This window comes from Sceloporus occidentalis, unplaced genomic scaffold, assembly GCF_023333645.1.
Source record: "Sceloporus occidentalis isolate IW3139 unplaced genomic scaffold, rSceOcc1.0.p SCAF_1, whole genome shotgun sequence".
In the NCBI taxonomy this organism is placed as follows: domain Eukaryota; kingdom Metazoa; phylum Chordata; class Lepidosauria; order Squamata; family Phrynosomatidae; genus Sceloporus; species Sceloporus occidentalis.
In genome coordinates this window covers 137,702,107-137,722,829 of record NW_028316981.1, presented here as the reverse complement: position 1 = coordinate 137,722,829, position 20,723 = coordinate 137,702,107, and the positions used below count along the sequence as shown (strand labels likewise).

At 38.8% G+C, this 20,723-nt stretch overlaps 2 protein-coding genes across 2 annotated transcripts in view; both read left to right on the top strand.

Annotated features, from left to right (window-relative positions):
- Positions 1-16,446, top strand: part of LOC149322291 (dynein axonemal heavy chain 17-like) — an 84,811-nt gene extending 68,365 nt beyond the window's left edge. The window contains exons 45-54 of the mRNA XM_089525681.1: positions 1,560-1,733; positions 2,434-2,641; positions 5,277-5,442; positions 7,266-7,368; positions 7,532-7,679; positions 9,345-9,436; positions 12,593-12,754; positions 13,117-13,281; positions 14,912-15,103; positions 16,381-16,446. Coding sequence (XP_089381807.1) covers positions 1,560-1,733; positions 2,434-2,641; positions 5,277-5,442; positions 7,266-7,368; positions 7,532-7,679; positions 9,345-9,436; positions 12,593-12,754; positions 13,117-13,281; positions 14,912-15,103; positions 16,381-16,446 — 1,476 coding nt within the window. The remainder of the gene's footprint in view (positions 1-1,559; positions 1,734-2,433; positions 2,642-5,276; positions 5,443-7,265; positions 7,369-7,531; positions 7,680-9,344; positions 9,437-12,592; positions 12,755-13,116; positions 13,282-14,911; positions 15,104-16,380) is intronic.
- LOC149322290 (dynein axonemal heavy chain 17-like) overlaps positions 15,022-20,723 on the top strand; it is a 50,723-nt gene continuing 45,021 nt past the window's right edge. The window contains exons 1-2 of the mRNA XM_089538648.1: positions 15,022-15,103; positions 17,939-18,205. Of these exons, the coding sequence (XP_089394774.1) occupies positions 17,999-18,205 (207 nt within the window). The 5' untranslated portion in view covers positions 15,022-15,103; positions 17,939-17,998. The remainder of the gene's footprint in view (positions 15,104-17,938; positions 18,206-20,723) is intronic.

Below are 20,723 nucleotides of genomic sequence, written 5' to 3'. Positions count from 1 at the left end.
GATTTGATTGTGCCCTATATTGCTGGCTCTTTCAGGGGCAGCATATGTCTGAATGCACTTTTTAAATAAAATTATTTTGATAGGGTTTGTCTGGATATTTTCTAGCATCTCTAGAGAAGAGATAATATTTTTTTAAAAAGCAAAATTATTTTGTCAAAATTCTGCACCATGCCAGATCAAATTCTGCTACACACATAAATTATGCAGATGCGTGCAAACCTGCATTCTCATTCTTGATTAATAATATTTTTATTCAAAAATTAAACACATAAACATAATCATAAGTACACAATGGCCAAGACAATCATTTAGATATACACTTGCTAACCACCCATCAACTAGGACAACACCTCCCTCCCCTCTTCTCCCTCACCCCTTAAAAACAAAAGACTTCATGAATATTCTCAAATTTATTTCCTAAATAATAATAACCTTGTTTCTCCTTGTTTAGTCTTCTATTGTCCTTTTCTAACTTAACTGTTTACTGTAATATTAATCCACATTCCTTTCATTAACACATCTATAAGAAAAGAAAAGAAAACAGACTCAGATTGCCTAACAATCAAATCCAATAACACTAATATCTCCTTTTAATTGCTTAACATATTCTATAAATAGTTTCCAGTTTTCTGTGAAAGCCTCTGCTTGCTTTCATCTCACCAGATCGGTAAATTTGTCTAACTGAGTCATCTCCATTACTTTTTCAAGTCAATCCCCACATGGTGGAATTTTATTGGTTTTCCACTTTCTTGCAAGAATCAGTTTTGTTGCCATTACTAAACAGTTTATCAAGTATCTATTTTCACCTTCCTTCTAGCCTCTAAATTAACCATATTTAAAAGATAGAATTTTGGTCTCAAGCCAATTGTAAATCCCTTTTTCCCCTACTTCTTATTAATTTTAAACCAATATTTCTTCACTCTTCTACACTTCCACCATAAGTGAAAAAAAGTTCCCACCTATTCTCTACATTTCCAATAAAACATTTTTTTCTTATAGATGTGTCAATGAAAATAATGTGGATTAATATTATGGTAAATAGCAAAGTTAGAAGAGAAAGACAGAAGACTAAAGGGGGGAAATTATTATTGTTGTTGTTGTTGTTAGGAAATCAGTTAGAGAATATGCAGGAAGTCTTTTGTTTTTAAGGGGGGGAAGAGGGAAGGGGAACTTTGTCCTAGTTGGTGGATGGATAGCCAGTGTATATCTAAATGTTTGTCTTGGTTATTGTGTGGTTATGATTGTGTTTATGTGTTTAATTTTTGAATGAAAACATCAATATTTTTATGATCTAGTATTTCTAAATCAATAGAAGTTGGTAGTATGAGCTTTCATTGGATTCACCCTACTTCCTCAGATGCATGTGAAAAGGCATGCTTGTGGTGAACCTGTGCATGAGGAAGTAGGCTCAAGTCTATGAAAGCTCATGCTACCAACTCTTTCAGTTAGTCTCAAAGATGCCCATGATCCCTTTGCATATTGATTTTCCAGGTTAGCACAGGTATGTCTTTAAATCAAAAGAAAAAAACTTATTAAATTGGACACATTTATCTCCCCAGCTTGTGGACTATCGTGTGGAGTTCAGTAAATGGTGGGTGAATGAATTTAAAACAATCAAGTTTCCTTCTCAAGGGACTATTTTTGACTATTACATTGACCCCGAGACAAAGAAATTCATGCCTTGGACTGAAAAAGTGCCACAATTTGAGCTGGATCCAGATGTCCCGTTGCAGGTATTTTGAGAAATGATTTGTTGTCTGTTTTTGCTTTATTTGTATTATTTTCCCCATAGCACTGAAAAACTGAAAATCTATCACTAGCAAAAGGTTCATCATTAAATCATCTCAGTTGTCTCTATTAAGAGTAGGAAGAGTAAGTCCTGCCACATCACGTTTGACTGATGTGCTTTTCTTTGCCTTGAGGATTTCTTGCCTCTTCCCAGAGTCACATTTTCATGTTGAGATATGTGCCCATTTGGGTAAGCAGCAATAATTGTGATGTGCCCCTTTATGGGGACAACAAGAAATGGATGGTATTTGAACAGCATATGGTGAACATCTTGATGTTCTGCATTGTAGACATCACTGGCCCCAACGTAGTCTGGGATGTCATCCCACTCTGGAAAGAATATGTGAGGAAACTGGATGTTTACCAGTTCTTTCTGTCCATGAAGCTAAACCAAAAGAAGGAAGCTGGAGGTAGCCTTGTGGCTGTATTCTGAGGAAGGGGGGGGGGGAGAGAGAGAGGAGGAGGAGGAGGAGAGCAATGCAATGGGAATGGCAATTCTGTTTTGGAAAGAGAAAGTAATAGTTGATTCCTAAGAAAGTAGAGAGGGAAAAACTATAAAGAAAATATAGAAAGAAATTAAGCATCAACTTTATTTAATTCAAGTTTTAAAATCAGTGTATTTTAATGTGAGGATTTGTCTTACAGGCCTCCATGGTCCATACAACTGAAACAATTCGGATTCGCTATTTCATGGATCTGCTAATGGAAAAAAAATGGCCTGTGATGCTAGTTGGGAATGCAGGCACTGGGAAGTCAGTGCTTATGGTGGATAAGCTTGACACCCTAAGCATGGATGATTACATGGTGCAATCTGTCCCCTTTAATTTCTACACAACTTCAGCAATGCTGCAAGGTAAAGAGATTGGCTTGATAGACAGATAACAATACCTAAGAACAGATTATAACAAGTAGTAGTAGTAGTTGTTGTTGTTGTGTGCCTCCAAGTCATTTTTGACTTATGGCAACCCTAAGGTGAACCTATCATGGGGTTTCTTGGCAAATTTCTTTAGAGGTGGTTTGCCATTGCCAGTCTCTGAGACTGAGAGAGTGTGACTTGCCCAGTGGGTTTTTGTGCTTGAGCAGAGAATTGAATCCTGATCTCCAGATGTGTAGTCCAATGCTTAAACCACTACACCATGCTGGCTGTCATAACAAGTGATTGGAAATACTAAAGAATAGGTAATAATAACTAGCAATGATTATAGAGCAGGCGTTCTTTCTGATTTTGGAAACTCATGGCCTTTCTGGAAAGTTTATGCAGTATACAAAGGGTAGTCTGTTGCAGCAAAAAAGAGCAAAGAGCTTTGTCAGGCATTAGTGTGATTGATTGATTGATTGATTGATTGGTCATGTTTTCACACACTACAGCCCACTTCATTAATTTGCAGTGTGACAAATGTGCAAGTGCTTGTTACACAGAAGATTATCACACAGGGGACAGAACAATGATGTCCCAATGGGACATCACTGTCCCATCCCTGTCCCGTCCTTCCCATGCGATCATGGGAAGGACTTTCAGACGATGTTGCACTTATCCAGACATGGTCCCATCTTGAAAGCACAAGTGACAGTGATGTCATGAAAGCCTTTCAAATGAAGTTGCACTGATCCTGTCATTGTCCTGTCATTGAAGCGGCATTGGCCTGGCATTTTGCATTAATGGGAGTTCGTGTTAATGCAATGCCACTTCAATGATAGGATAATGACAGGATCAGTGTGAACAATATGAAAGGCTTTCATGCAATCCCCCCTCCTTCCATGGACGGGAAAAACATGGGAGAGCTATTCTGACCTTGTCCCATCTAAATGTGATAATCTTCACAGGATCTAGCTTTAATTATTTAGCATATTTATGGATCACTTTTTCTGGTCAGTGAGTACTTACGTTGACAAAAAATAAAGCTTTTTTTTTTTTTTTTTTAAATAACACCACCACCTTCCAGGGCTGGGGAGCACAAAATTAAGAGAGACTATTCCTTATTATAAAATCAGAAGAAAATCAAAGAGAAACAGTGCCTGTTAAAAGCTTGGCAAAGCAATACAGTAGTTCTGCCTGAAACACAATTGAAAAGCAGCAAATCTAATTTCCATGAAGAAATTTATGGAGATTAGATTTGGGTGATGCAGCAAGGCCTTGTTTCAAATAACAACCAGCTTCACCTAATACAGCCTATAACAGAGGCTGAAACAGTCTTTCCATGAGGAAGTCTGGGAAGGTTAACTTTTTCTAACACTTGACCTGACATACATTTTGAGAGAACTAATACCAAGCATACAATCATGATAATGGTGTGTGTGTGTGTGTGTGTGTGTGTGTGTGTGTGTATGCACACGCCTTCGAGTTGGCTGAGAACTTATGATGATCCCATTAATTTCATAGGGTTTTTTTTAAGGCAAGGAATACTCATAGGTGGTTTTGTCAGTTCCTTCCTCTGAAATACAGCCTACAGCAACTGGTATTCAATGGCAGTCTCCTATTCACTCCTAACCAGAGCTGACCTGCTTAGCTTCCAAGATTAGACAGAATCTGGTGCCTTTAGGACTGTGTTTCTCAACCTTCCTAATGCCGTGACCCTTTAATACAATTCCTCGTGTTGTGGTGGGCCCCCCCAACTGTGTTTCAGTTCCTAAGACCATTGGAAATATGTGTTTTCCAATTATCTTAGGCGACCCCTGTGAAAGGGTTGTTCAAACCCCAAAAGGGGTCACAACCCACAAGTTGAGAACCGCTGTTTTAGGGTATTTAGGTCCATCATGGTATTGCTACAGGTCACTTATTGGACAATGTTCCTAACATTACTGATGATGTTTTCTGATCAGCCAACATTCTGCATCCTGCCTCACTTTGCCTTCACATAATACATCAGGCTGTGTAAAGATTTGGGGTGGTAATAAGATCATTACAGCAGTACCCCTTTTCTAACCTATGTACATTCAGCACACTGTGTGAATGGGGCCTGTGTACAAATTATCTGTACTTAGGGTCACTATGTGTGATCAGAAATCTCACAAAAGGGGCAAGCTGCAGTCGCCATAGACAAGCCTCCACTTGTAGAGTTTGTTCACCTAGTCTACTGAATATGTGGTGTTTGGAAATAAGGAGTGCTTCTATTCACCACTACCATTACCACCACTATCCCAGAATCATACCAGTTCCATTGACTCATTCTGTTCTATGAAAGTCATAATTGATCTGATTCCTCAGACGAAAGTGTCACTGGGCTTCTTCACCCTTAGCCTTCAGACTAGTCAGTTTCAATTTTATACGAGTTCTCCCTCATTGCAGTATGGCTGCCTCTTCCATGCAGATTTGATATCACATTATTGTTTTTAAAAGTTGAAGGTTAGGCCTATTGTGCAAAGAAATTAATTTGGAGGATATTCTTCCCGATCATCTAGATCAGTCTTAGTAATCTGCTATTATTATTATTATTATTATTATTATTATTATTATTATTATTATTATTTGTGGTCTTCTGCTTGCTTAGCTATACTTGAGAAGCCCCTGGAGAAGAAATCAGGAAGAAACTTTGGTCCCCCAGGAACAAAGAGGCTTATTTATTTCATTGATGATATGAACATGCCAGAAGTCGACAAATATGGCACTGTGGCTCCTCATACCTTGATCCGACAGCACATGGACCATGGGCACTGGTATGAATGCAGCTTGCGTGAGAACAGTGACTATCATTTATATTTGAATGACACAGCTGAGCCTGGCAGGTGTTAGAGGTACCCATAGAGAACCTCCATGTGTATAGACATTTTGGTGGTCTTCTCAAGGCCATTGAAATTTGAAAGAGTGTTTGGACCCCCATGAAAAGAAATTGGGGCACCCCAGCAAAGCTGGACCAGCTAAAACTCTTTATTTGGAAACAGTCAGTTCATGGCTCAAGTGCACATGCTGTTATTCAGAATTGTGCATACGCTGAACATGAAGTACAGTAGACTCTCCACATTCACTAGGGCTTGGGGCACAAAACTCCAGTGAAAGTAGAAAAAATGCAAATTTTAAAAAACAGTATTTTTTAACCTGAGAAAACACCTCTCGGGGAATCTCTTAGTCTTCCAGGGCAACTCAATTGTGGTGGAGGGTGTACAAATGCCTAGAGAATTGTTCTCTTTAGAAATCTCTAGGTCCTCAGTGCAACTTTTGGCAGAAGTTGATAATAGAGTTGCACTGCAGGACCTAGAGATTCCTAGACAGAGCAGATTAATCAAATCCACAAAAGTCAAAGCTGCAAATGTGGAGGGCCGACTATATATATTTTTGTAAGAATTACATTAAAATATAATTATCTTATTAAGTAATTAGTACAGAGGTTCTTTGGTGGTTAGAATCTATATTGGCTGATTATGCCATCATTTTTACATCATTCTTTTATTTGAAATTTTTACAATGAATGATTAAAACAATTGACAAATAATAATATACTGAGAAAGACAAAAGTGTATGCTTTCTAGTCTGAGTATCTTTCTGGACTGCCAGATCCTGCTCATGTGTAATAGTGCCCCACCCCCCTTCCTCTAAGGCAGCCTTGGCCTCTGTCAAGTTCTGTATTGGAAATTTATCCTTGAGATAAAGATTCTGAAATACCAAGCACAATGCGAAATACACCAATATATTTGCAGTAAAATGACATACTGTACATACCATTACAAATCTCCCTCTGCTTTGAACTAATTCCACTTCTTCAGCATCAGTTGGTCAGTCTGTGCAGTACATTCAGCAATACTCCTCCCCTAGTACACTGCATCCCACACAGGCAAATTTCTTTGGTGTATACTTCGCTTCCATGTGTGAGTTCTACCACATTGTTAGACATCCGCATTGTAAGGTGTCCACTTTTATGGACCTCTGCAGAACTGGCAATGCCAGAGAGAACTGACCAAGACCTAGTTTCGCAACATGATATCAGACTCACCTTCCTGTTGCTTAAAACAAAGTACCAAGCAGAAAATTACAGCAAATTATGTAACTTCCTCGAGTTCAGGACTTTGTTGCTGGATATGGCATATGGGAGACACTGATTAATCATATGAAGGCTGTAACATCTTCACTATGATAAATATTCAGCATAATCAAAAAGAAATTCCATTATTTGTATTTTGCAAAGAATGTTTGTTTGATTCCTAAGGGAATTGTAGGAATAGTCAGAATAGAGCTGGCTACCAGTTCCACTGGATTATTTTAAGAATACTGTCAAAGGTAGGTCATAGATCAGTAGTTGATCTTAAATGCTAGCATGCTTTTCTCAGGTGACTGTCTATGTTGCTTTTTTACAAATCCATTGCATTAAGATTTCATATCAAATATCATTTTACTTCTCTTGATGTGAGAAGATCATAAAGTCACAATTCTTTGTTATCTGTTTAAATGTATGTGCAAGATAGGAGGGTTTCTGAAGGTAAGTGGATACTAGGAGATAATTTCTACAGGCATTCTCTGTTCAACTATCTCTTTTCCTGTTTTTTAGGTATGACAGAACCAAGTTGACACTAAAAGATATCCACAACTGCCAATATGTTGCCTGTATGAATCCAACTGCTGGATCTTTTACTATTGACTCCAGACTCCAGGTACTTATCAGAGACCTGTTACAGAAATTTCAGTAAACTTGAATCAGAAGATCTGAATATGTCTGAGGCCACTGACTTTGTTTAAAGATTTAAGATGTGCTGTTTGCTTAAATAGCTGACTCTGTCATCATAAAATGATCCTTGTCAATACCGTCTGTTCTAGCGACACTTCTGTGTGTTTGCTGTGAGTTTCCCGGGACAAGATGCCCTTATGTCCATCTACAGCTCTATCCTAAGTCAGCACCTGGCCCATCGAAATGTCCCAATGGTGGTCCAGAAGATTCATTCACAGCTTGTTTCTGTAGCTCTGGGTAAGCACCATATAAAACAGCATGTACTTGGGCAAATGTTTCTGTCACTTTGTCATTTCTCTGTATTTGACCAATGTAAATAACCTGCAAGCTGATATAGTAATGTCCAGGGATAATGTTCAACAAGGAGTATTTTGGAAAATCTAAGCTCTTCCCAGTATTAAATTTATTATTATTATTATTATTATTATTATTATTATTATTATTATTGGAAAATGTAACTTTTACCTCACTTACCTGAGCCATTGTGTCTGGATTATAATGATTTGACACTCCCTGGCATCTAGTGTCCATGGTTGCCTCCACACTAGCTCCTGCGTCTGGACTCACTGTTATTTGTTCATTTTAATGTAACATTCTGATGCACTCTTTCTGTAATTTCAGATGAGGATTTTATCATGCTGTAATTCTTCCCCATTCACTGAATTTTACAGGGTCTTCACACAATATTGTTCTCCATAATCCTCTATACCTTTTGCATTGCTTCTTCTATCATTTTCTTTATTGGATAAAATCATTTAAGGAGAAAAAGACAGGATGCATGTATAATTCTTGTAATTGCTAGTGTGAAGATTCATCTCTCTGAAAACATTCCTTGTCAGCATACTGCATTCATTTTCTGTATTGGTTGCTAGTGTCTTTTCAAACCAAGTTGTGATTACCTTTTCCAGTAAAATGAAATTGCAGCATTGGTTTATTAAGTGGAAATAGGCAGTACTATTAAGGCTTAGGAGGGGCTATTGTGCCTTTTGTTAGACTCTTCTAATTTGCAGCTTCACTCTAATCAATTATTTCTTGTTGACTGTCTCAGAGATTAGTGATGAATAGTTTATTGCAGGCCTATGCAAACATTTGTCTGTATATAAGGGGTAAACTGTATGGGATTACATGGGTGCTCATAAAACCAACCCACAACATTCCCAGGAATGCTACTGCCATTGAAATCTTTACACATTTAGCACAAATATCTGGAAAAGCTATTTGTCAAAATGCATTTTACAGAGCTCCCATGATAAGAAGCTGTATTGCATTTCCAGTCATGGAAATCATGTAAGTGCAGTCAAATGCAAGTGGTCACAAAGACATTGCTCAGGCTTTTTGCACAAAATGTGTGACGTTCTAAATGCTAGCCAGGTGTGTAGAAACACTGAAAGACAGTCCACTTATGCATCCATATTCACTGCATAGTTTAGCTTTACTTCTACAAGGTGACTGTCTATCTAGAGTTTCTTTCCTCCTTCAGTAACGGGGCAGGGGAAAATTAGATTACTGGTCTCCTTGCATTATTTTATTTCCTTTCATTGTTAGAACAGGAAATAATGTTATTGGTTTATTGAAAACAAATGGAAATCAGTAATTAAATTAATTAAATAATTGTACAGCCATTTATCCGTGCCCTTAAAAAGCTTTCTCTCAAAGCCTGTATCTGGGCCTTGCTCAAGAGAACTTCCTTTGCATTCTTATAAACAACGTAGCAGTGGCAAAATGTACAGAACTGGCTTTGAAAAATTTGTCTGCATGTGGAAAATGAAGGAGAGGGTTTCATGATATGTGCCACAATAAATGAATTTGTGACATGCTGATTCAGGTTGGCTTCACTCATTACCCTTCAAACAATCGTAATGCCTTTTTAAAATGAGTATGTGCTCTATTTCTCCACAACAGCTTTGCATCAGAAGATAACATCAACCTTTCTTCCTACTGCCATAAAATTTCATTATGTGTTCAATCTTCGAGACCTGTCTAATATCTTCCAGGTACAAAATCATTTCTTTATCAATATTTTAGCATTGTTTTGACCATAGCTGCTGCTTTACAGCACATGCCCTCAACGGAGCTTGGGAAAGTTGACTTTTTGAAATACAGTTTCCATAATCAATTAGCTAGCCTGATGGCTGGTCAAGCTAGCTGGAAGATTCTGAAAGCTGTAGCCCCACAAAAGTAACATTTCCAAGCTCCAGTCATGAGCGCATAGTCATCTAGGAAACAGAGCAAAGAAAGAAAGAAAGAAAAGAAAAAGCCCTCTCACTGTATCTTAAACGGTTCCCATTCAGCAGGGGATGATAATGGATTTTGGCTTAGGGATTGAGAACCATTGGCACTCTCCATAGGTGTGGGGAAAGAGTGGAACTGTTACAGCATGGTTAATTCGTGGTTTTAAGTTCCACATGCTACTTCCTCAGCATCCTATGGTAGGCCAATGTTAGTATTGTGAGGAAAGAGCAAGGGCAGGGGGGAGACAGGATACAGAGATTTGTTGCCTCCATGCCACTTACTTTCCTCCTGCCGCTATATCACAGGCTATTACTTCAGCATCCTCTACAGAGCTTTTGGCAATTGTGTTCATACTGAGAGGTCCCTACCCTGCCTCTCCCTGCCTTCAGTTTCAAAAATAACTCCTACATTGTGGTGTCCATAGTCTCTCTCCTGTGATTCAGCATGCCTGTTTGTCCTACTGCCTTTATGAATTTATACAGTTTGACACCTCCTGAGGCTTTCTTGTTCTGGCAGAAGGAAACACAATCTGTTAACACCCATATAGCTACAATGTAAACAAGGTCCCCTAGGGAACCAGTGGCTGTCCTAGAAAGAGATAACTGCCATCAGGTTTTCTTCTCTTTTTTAGATATCTTTTGTGTTTCTGTTCTTACACATTGTTACAACTTGATTTTAATGCAAGGGATTAAAATATTCCTTTGATTCATGACACTTTTGTGGCCATAGCAAAAACCAATCCTCCAACAATATTCCAGGAAAAGAGTTTGAAACCATTACAAACACATAACATGTAAACATTTTAGGTACTAAACTGGGAACTTCCCTTCAATATATAATGTACTTTTCTTCTAATAAAATCATGTGTGGTATCATCATGTTGTCCAGATGCCACAATAAAGTGGTGTCCCAAGGCTGATATTGTCCTGTGCTCACTCCTCTCCTGCCTTTTGTCTGAGCTGTCCTGTCCTATCTTCCTTCAGACTCTGCTGCTGGTTTCTTTTTCTCTTCATTTTTGACACCTCATTTTCCTTGTCTTTCCTTTCTAACTGCTCCGTCTGCTACCTTAAAACTGCCTGTCTCCAGATATTGTTGTCTCACTCATCCAGAATTCCAAAATAAAAAATATTCCAAAATCTAAAATTGTTTACATGGGTAGCTGAGAAGATGGCATACTTGCTTTCTGATGATTCAGTGTACACAAACTTGGTTTCATGCATAAAAATATCAAAAATATTGTATATAAAATTATCTTCAGGCTATGTGTATAAAGAAGCTATTAAACATAAATGAATTTTATGTTTAAATATAAATGAATTTTATGTTCAGATATCTCATTATGAATATGCAAATACTGCAAAATCTGGGGAAAAAAATCAAAATCCAAAATACTGCAAATCCCAAGCATTTAGTACAAGGGAGACTCAACCTGCACTGCCCTTATCAACACTGCAGTCTCACCAAGAGCCATTCATGTTCTTCCTGCCCTTCTTCCCCCTGTATTTACATTTCTTTAGGCGAGCAAATCATTTTCAACAACCATCCTAACAACTTAGTCAGGAAGAGATCATGAATCATTCAGCCTTATCAGTGTTGGATACTAAGTCCCAGTAGAAATAACACTGTACAAAAGTTTTAGGGAGGGAAGGAGTGTGACACTCTTCTATTAAATCTTACAGTAATTTACCATTTTATTTGCTGCTCTTGGTCAACCTTTAATTCAGTACAATGAATCCTACCTTGGCTGTTGGGATTCTGAGTTACTTTATGACCACATACATAACAGAAGGTCAGCTTCTGATTCTGCTAGTGACAACAAAGACAGAATTATAGCACTCTTCAAAAAACATTAGCAAACCACTTCTCTGGAATGTTGATTGTATTGTTTCTCCTCTCCTCTTGAGCAGATGGCAAAAGAGCAGAGGTTGAAAAAGTTACTTTCTGGACTACAGGCACAAGAATTCTCCCACCACCATTGCCACTGAACTGGGGAATTCAGGGACTCACTGTCCAACAAATTAATGTTCTCAAGCTTCACAAAAGCATCATAAGGACAATTCTAATTCATTGATAGGTGTGAAGACATCACATCAGCTGCCCACATGGAGCACTTACGGTTTCTGTGTGGAGCCCTACCATGCAGGAGCATTTTTCAATGAAACACACGGACTATAACATTTGAACTCCCTCCAAGGGACCAGAAAATACAGGCTGTAATCTTGTTTGAAGAAAGCATGGAAATAGACAAGGAACAGACTGATAAGTGGCAATTATGATGCATCTATATTCATCCCATGAATGGTTGTGGTGGAAAAGTTCCCCTCACCATGCCTGCATGCACATGTGCACAGACACTCCCCTCCTGCCCACCACTTTACTCCAAGGATAGCCTCATCAGTTATCTCATCAGTAGCCCTATACTCACTCACCTAACTCTGATATCAGAAAACAAACTAACTTTGATTATTAATCAAGCACATTTTCACATCTCACATCTTCAAGATCTGTGAAAATGACTGGAGAGTCCAGGAGCAGCAGTGGGAGTGCTAGAATCTGCCCCCTCCCATAGTTAGCTCACTTCAATTCCCAGATGTCTTCTTTATCTTAACTTGAGTGCTGACCTCTGAAGTGATTGTGAAGGCAGAATACATATCCCTTTCTCCTGGCACTACTCGAGTTTTTTTGGGTCTTCTTTGGCACAGTCCAACATATCACAAGAAGAACCTGTGATAGTTTGGCCCTCCAACTGTTGTTGGACTCCCAACTCCCATAATCCCTCACCCCAGGCTTTGCTAGGCAGGGCTGATGAAAGTTGCAGTCTGACAGCATATAGAGGAGTCCATTTCTTGAAAGTATTGTTGCCACACTTGCTTGTTTTTGGACGAGGCAACCAGTACTGAGGCTTCTCTCTTTGGCAGGGACTGCTGTTCTCCACACACGAGTGCCTCAAAATACCTTCAGACTTGGTTCGACTGTGGCTGCATGAAGCTGAGAGGGTTTATTGTGACAAACTGGTGGAGGAAAAAGATCAAGAGAGCTTTGGCCGTGTCATGATGGCTACTTGCAAGAAATACTTTGAGGTGAAGTAGTCCTTTCTACTTTTCTTTCCTTCTTCAGATTGTAGTCTAAAAATCACAGTCAAAAGCATTGTTGATTAACCTTGTATAAGAACTGAAGCTTCATTTAATGGAAAGCCAAACACATTTGTAGCATTGTATGTCTAGTGGATCAAAGACCCCCAGCTCCCATCTGCTTGCCCATTTCTCTTCAAGTTCTCTTGTTCCAAACTGATCATCCAAAGTGGCAGCTAGAGCACAATGGTCATTTTGAACAAGGCACTAAGTAATAATAATTACTGTGCAGATAGAGGGGAAAAATACAAAGAGCAAAGAAGGTGGTGGTTGTTTTTAACTGATGATACCTATATTTGTATTTTCTGCAGGATATGCCTGACAGTATTGTCTTTGCAAAGCCCAATATTTTTTGTCACTTTGCTCAGGGGATTGGAGATCCCAAATATCTGCCTGTTTCTAACATTCAGTCTCTGAATAAGCTACTTGTGGAAGCTCTGGACAGTTACAATGAGGTCAATGCTGTGATGAGTTTGGTGAGTGAAACTGGAGCTGAGTCAGAGTGAAGATTCTGCTGATCCTTTGTGAGGTTGCCATCCCCAATATGGTGCTCTCCAGATGTTTTAGAGTTAGGGTTGCCAGGTTTTCTTGACATGTAGTGTTGATAATTTTCTATCTTTATGAAAAGCCATAGTTGTTTTTAGGGGGGGGCATGTATCAACAGTCCAGAATCCATTTTAATTCTATATTTATCTCTATTGGCAGTGAGGTTCAGACACATTCACTTACTCCTGCAAATTGGCGTTATATTTTCTCAAAAGCCCACACTTCCAAACACTGGATTTTTAGCATCCCATTCAGTCTGTATAAAAGGATATTCTCAAATAAGGGATCATTCTTACAGTAAGGGGCATTTGCCAGCCCTGTAAGGGATAATATTTCAACCCTTCAAATAATGGACATTCCTTAAAAGGCACACCTGGAAACTCTAGTTGGACTACAGTTTCTATCATTATTATTATTATTTATTATTATTATTATTATTATTATTATTATCAACCTTTATTTATAAAGCGCTGTAAATTTACACAGCGCTGTATATACAATCTTTTAGTCAGACGGTTCCCTGCCCTCAGGCTTACAATCTAAAAAGACATGACACAAAAGGAGAAGGGAGTGGTGGTGGGGAATGGGATCAGGTCCAGCAGTTCTTCTCTACCTCCGAGGCCTGGACCAAGGCAGATGGACTGGAGGGAGGGCTTGGCTTCTTAATGTATGGTTAAAAGAAGGCTTCCTGGGTCAGAGAGGGGCTAGCCTCTGGGAACGCTTCTCTAAACAATAATAATATCATGTCTGTCTATGATGGCCAGTTGGCTGTCTTGGCTATGGATGTTGTAATTTCTTGTCCCAAACATCTGGAAGATGTATGTATGTTGAGCTCATGATAGGTAGATTTTGCAACAGGCTTAAATTAATTAATGTTAACACATGCATATAATAATGGTGCTTCTCTGTAAACCAGCACTCACTTAACTTTTTGAACTTCCTAGTATACATCCCCCCCCCCCCGCCATTTCCATAGCAAGAATATCTCCTTGCAAGCTTATGGCATGTTTTAATAACTGGAATGGAAATATCATTTTGAGCTTTTGAAAACTGACCAGAGTGGTACAAGTGTGAGAATGTGGAACGAGGGAAGATGCAGTGTCTGAGCTGAAATAGTGAGTGGACAGACATATAATTAAATTATAAACGTAGAAAAAGAAATGATGGAGGGTGGGGCAATGATCAGGATAAAAGGATATTGCCAAATACTTGTCTTTCAACAACTTTAGTACTTTTAAACAGAGGCTGGATGGCCATCTGTTGCGGGTGCTTTGATTGTGTGTCCCTGCATGGCAGGGGGTTGGACTGGATGGCCCTTGTAGTCTCTTCCAACTCTATGAATGTGCTTGTGTGAATGTAGGCAGTACTGCTGCACTCTTAATATAAAAACTTAAGCACAAATCAAGTTAGGACTAAGTACAGACTACACTAGTTAGTCAGTGCTAATAGAATTCTGAGCATGGTAAAATTGACAGATAAAGAGCAATAATGTTAGATATCAGGTCTATACTGTATTTGGTGTGGTTTGTGCCTTTGCTACTCCTTCCTTGCCTCTTGCAGGTTCTGTTTGAGGATGCTGTAGCTCATGTGTGCCGAATCAATCGCATTTTGGAGGCTCCTAGAGGGAATGCCCTGCTGGTGGGGGTAGGAGGTAGTGGGAAGCAGAGCCTATCTCGACTGGCAGCCTACATCAGCTCCCTGGATGTGTTTCAGATCACATTGAAGAAAGGCTATGGAATTCCAGATCTGAAGGTGAGGAGGAAAATGGGTTTTTTTTCTAAGTATGCTGCAGTAGAAGGCAACATAATAACTGACACTAATACATCCTACACACCCATCTTACATCTTAACCGCCAAACATAACCTTTTCAGGCACTGTGTTATCTTTGCATGATAGGACTATATGCACTGGGTATACTCCTAAAAGTGGTAATGGAGAGAACTTTCAACCCAAGAAAGACTAGAAGCTATAGGAGTGAAACAGTACTGTGCAGTGTGAGGTAACCAAATATCAATATGTTGAATCAAAATGTTGTGTGTGTGTTTTGTGGTACAATGAAAACTTTGAGAATAGAAGGTAGCCTTTCCCTTATTTGTTGTTGTTGTTGAAGATACAAAGTGAGGAACTTTTCTCACAAATTTGCCTGTGCGTATTTTTCACATAAAAACTAAAATAGTAGTATTAATTATTGTGATCAGAATTCAAAACTCTTTCTTATATCTTATGAGGAAACTGATTCAGTATTACTTTAGTGCAGTTTGTTGCTGTTGTTATGTGCCTTCAAGTCGTTTCTGACTTATGGAGACCCAAGGCGAACCTGTCACAAAGTTTTCAAAGCAAATTTCTTCAGAGACATCCTCTGAGGCTAGGAGAGTACTTGTCCAAGGTCACCCAGTGGGTTTACATGGCTCGGTCAGGAATTGATCCCTGGCCTCCAGAATTACAGTCCAATACTCAAAACACTACACCATGCTGTCTCTCAGCTTTAGTGCATTCTGAGATGTAAATCTTCGGTCCAAAACACACAGCAGAAATAATCCAGTTTGAGATCGTTTTGACTGCCCTGGCTCAATGCTAGGGAATTCTGGGAACAGTAGTTTTGTGAGACATTTAACCTTCTCTGTCAGGGGGCTCTGGTGCCACAATAAAGGACAGTTCTCAGGATTCCCTAGCACTGAACCATGGCAGTTAAAGCATTCTTGAACTGAATTATTTCTGCAGTGTGTTTTGGAACTTTATTTACTTAATACTTGCATGCAAAAAACAATATTATTTTTTAAGTTTTCAGACTACTGAGATGGGTACAAGAGTTATTGTGCATTTTTACATGAAGTTTCACATTTCAAGACTCTTGTGTGAAAAATTCATTTGCACAGAAAACACATAAAAAATTATTCAAAAATGCAAAAAAGGTGAGTGGGGCAGAGTGAGGCAGAGTCCTGGCAGCTAACTGTTTTCTTAATGGGGTGTCTTGTTGGGCCAATCTGAAAGAAAATTTATGAATATTCTTCACATCTCTGTTCTGAAGATGCTGTCAGTATTTCCCCAGGTGTCTCAATATGCTGTACATAACATCTCCCAGTTAGCACACTGAAAGAGACTGCCTCTCACTGCCAGTGCTGATAAATATATATATTTATCAGCACTTTTTGCTTTTTCAAGGCATTTCTCGTGTCAGCTGAGTCAGTGACTCCTCTGTGGCAAGGTTTCTCTGTGTTTTTTCACATAGCCAAAATAAGAAACAGTTCCTTAGGAAACCCATTTGATGTGTTAAGGGTGTTACACAGACATCTACTGTCTGCCAGCCCTCTTGCCCCACATGGTCAAGCAGTGCTATGTGCTTGAAGAAGAGATAAAGCTGCCAGGCATGGCTTTACTAACACAAAACACCTGTGCATCTGAATACAGCTTTATGAGCCTAGCATTGTGACAGCTGCTATGCTTCTCCAAACTTGCTTGATCCTATGACACTGAGCAGTATAGTTCTGACCCTGAGCAACAGACAGAGGGAGCATCCTAGAGAAATACCAGTCATTCTGCCAATCCTTTTAGGAAGTGCAAGAGTGGCATCTAGTGATCAGCAAGAAAAACAACAGTTTTTGTTTCTTCAAATGCAATGACTACCTATCCATGATGTTAAATATGTTGATCTAAATCCCGTTCTCCATCACAACTAAAGTAGACCAATTTTTGTTGCCTGTTTTATTGAACCATTTCCTATATTGCTATGTATTTTATATGTATTATCCTATTATTTCTTAGATAGTGCTACAGCACTATTATTATTATTATTATTATTATTATTATTATTATTATTATTATTATTATTATTATTATTGAAGCTATGGAACATACTTCAGTGCTAATTTATGAAGTTCCCCCTGATTCCATGTGTCTACCCTTGTTGGGATTAACAACTGAATTTAGGCCATAGTATACAGATGAGCCTCTCTTTCTTTCTCACTCCAAAGTACATACATGAAGAGCTGGTGCAAACTTGGAGCACTGCTTATGGGTACCCAAAATCTTCTCACTACAGCCATTGTTTCCCATAATTTGCACTTCCCCTGGAAGAGAAATAGAAAGAAATTTGTTCCAATTGAGGTGTTTTTCTTAAAGCCCTTGCATAAGGAAGAAAAGCATTTAAAGGGGGAAATAAGGGATAGAGATGTAAGGTTTTCTTATTTGCATGCACTGTTCCTGAACTGGAGCATGGCCCTGCATAAATACTTTGGAGTAGGAAACAAGTGAGGCTCAGTGTGGTAGATATTTATTGTAATTTAGCCCAGCAATGGCTATGAAGAAGAAAAATTTGGAATTCAGCAATGTGATGCTTGTGTTTGCAGTGACTTTGCTTCTCCAATTTATAAATAGAGCTACAACTTTGAAAATGTAATGCAGTCTTCCTGAATATAAGCTTTTAGTCCATCTTTCAGAATGGAAAGGTTCTCTCTCTCTGTTGTAGCAGATTCAGTAATTTTACCAAAACCCAAACCATCCATTGCAGTAAAAAAAAAAAAAAAAAAGCTGGTCTCCCATAATTGTCTAAACATGAGAAATTGACAAGATTCTGTTCTGTGATTCAGGCTGACCTGGCTTCTCAGTACATCAAGTCAGCTGTGAAGAACACTCCCACCGTGTTTCTCATGACAGACTCGCAGGTTGCTGAAGAGCAGTTCTTGGTACTGATTAATGATCTCTTGGCCTCTGGGGAGGTCCCTGGGCTATTCCAGGATGATGAAGTGGAAAATATTATTGGTTCCATGCGGCCTCAGGTAAAATCCCTTGGCATTCAAGATACAAGGGAAAATTGCTGGAAATTCTTCATTGACAAAGTCCGAAGGCAGCTAAAGGTAGTGTATGCTTGCACGTTGCATTTACTCCCAGTATCTTTGTATCTACCACAAAAAATGTACTAGCTTTGTGTGTTGTGACTCTGGGTCTAGCCATTTCATGCAGCAAGGTGAAGCCAATCTGCTTCAGGTACCATAATGGGTTATCGGATTCCCAGATCTCAGGGCTTGACCTTGAATCTCAGGTGCTTTCTCTGAACCATAGGATGGGGGAAAGATTCACAGGACAAAAGCACTGTCCTGACCCCCCCCCCCCTAATATGCTGTGGTTCCCACTGCAGTCTACTTTGGAGAAGCTACCATAAATGCTTCAGAAATCACCGCTCCTCTCTCCTTTGCCTTGGTTGTTAGAGTTTGTGGGTTGTTTTTCTTTTCTTTTAATAGTATGCTCTCAGCAACAATGGTTGATGTTTAATGGATATGACCAGGCCACAACCCCTGTCACCTCAACAGGGACTACTTCTGGGACTCAGCTTTGGACTATGAAATCTCAGGGCCTGTGATGCTCCTAACTTGTCACTCCTAGCATTTTGGGGTGAGAAAATAATAAACTGGGACTAGAATGTAGATGGGAAAATATTTGAAAATGTTTGGGAAATGATTGAAAAGGATGTTTATTAAAAAAAAAAAAGAAAGAAAGAAAGAAAAAAGAAAAGGAGGTTTATTGGGTGTCAGGAACAACTAGAAACCTGAATTGACGAGAATCTTTGCAGCTCATGACTTATTCTTCTAAAAATTCACAGTCTTTTAAAATAGAAAACATCATTTTTTGTACAAAAAACTTTTCTACAAAAATCTTATTTTCCATGTGGAAAATACTCTTTCCTGTGTAGAAAATGTTGTTTTATGTGCAAAAATACCACACATGAATTGTGCACAGAATAGTGTGGATGGTCTTTGAAAACTGCACTATTTTGGAAGACTTTTTCAAGTTAGGTGAAAACTCCTAAAGTACTCATTGCTTTTTTCAAGAATCCCTAAGTATGAATGCAGAATATTGGCCCTACCTAGTAATAGAAGGGAAGGAATATGTCCTTTGCTTTAGACAGAAAATTTCTTAGGCCAGCACTGTCTTGTTACTACACTGGTAAACATTTCAAGAAGACCAGGATCCAAAATGCTCTAAACCAGAAGGTGGTTGAACAAAGTTTCAGGATGCAGTTTTGAAATATGATGATCTAAAAAGAACCAAGAATGTCTGAGGAAAGACTGTTGCTGATAATAATGAATACTCTGGTATTAGAAGGTTCCTAAAGTCATTATTTCAGCTATAAATAAATGAAGCACTCACCATGATGGGTATACATACATTCCTGCTGTATTGGTGGAGCTTATCTGCCTTCTACTAATTTAGGACATTTAGGGATTTGCAAAAGATTCTGAAGTAATTGGAGAATATCCCATGGAAGCATGATAATAGGCTTCTATGGCTGAACCTTCAAAATGAAAGATAAAAATTTGCATAGATTTATTTTCTTCTATTGTTGAAAAAGGTAATAGCCTCCCAGTATGAACTTATCTGTGCTCCCAATTGCTTAGCTTTCAGTTAACAGAAGTAAAAGTGGCTTATAAAAGGAATTACTTTGGATTTAGAAAAAGTCTGAAGTGTATTTGGGACCAAACTCATAGGGGAAAATACCATACAGCCAAGTATCCTGTTGGAAAGTCTTGCTGCTGCTTTAGGCTTTTGCTGAAACAGCTGAAAGGACACTGTCCTCCTCTGTGCTCGCTATGGCTGCAGCCACACTCCAGTTTGACATTACTTTAACTGCCATGGATTAATCTTATGGGATTCTTAGTTTTATAGTTTATTGTCACACCAGAGCTTTCTGACAGAGAAGGCTAAATGTCTCATAAAACTACAACTCCCATTGAGCAGTGGCATCACTGGGGGATTCAGGGGGTGCAGACCTTACCAGGTGACATCCTAAGGGAGGGTGACACCACTGTTCCTTAAACACTTACCTTTTGGCAGAAGCAGGCTGTGGCATTCACCTGCTTCCCTTTAAAATGCTTTAAGAGATGGTGGGAGTGGGGTGAAGCTGAGTGGGAGGAGAAAGGAGAGGCTCCAGAATTTTTTTAAAATAAAATTTCAAATTTCAAAATGTTTAAACTTTATTTTTTAAAAAATATATATATTTTAAATTTTCTTTTAAAACATTTTAACCAAATCTTCATAATGTATATGTAAATACATTTAGATTGAGAGTATGATATTTAATTTGAAGGTATAATTTTAATTTTGCTAGTTGTTTATGTCACAACCAATAGCATTACATTCCCTGCACTGGTTGCCTATTAGTTTCCAGGCAAAGTACAAGGTGTTGGTGATTACTTTTAAAGCCCTACATGGCTTGGGCCCAGAGTACTTGAGGGAACGCCTTCTTCCCTATTGTCCGCCCCGCACACTAAGGTCCTCTGGAAGAAATCTACTACAGCCAAAAAATCTAGGTCAACATCAGTTTCCCAGAGGACCTTCTCTGCTACTGCTCCTAAACTATGGAATGACCTGCCGGAG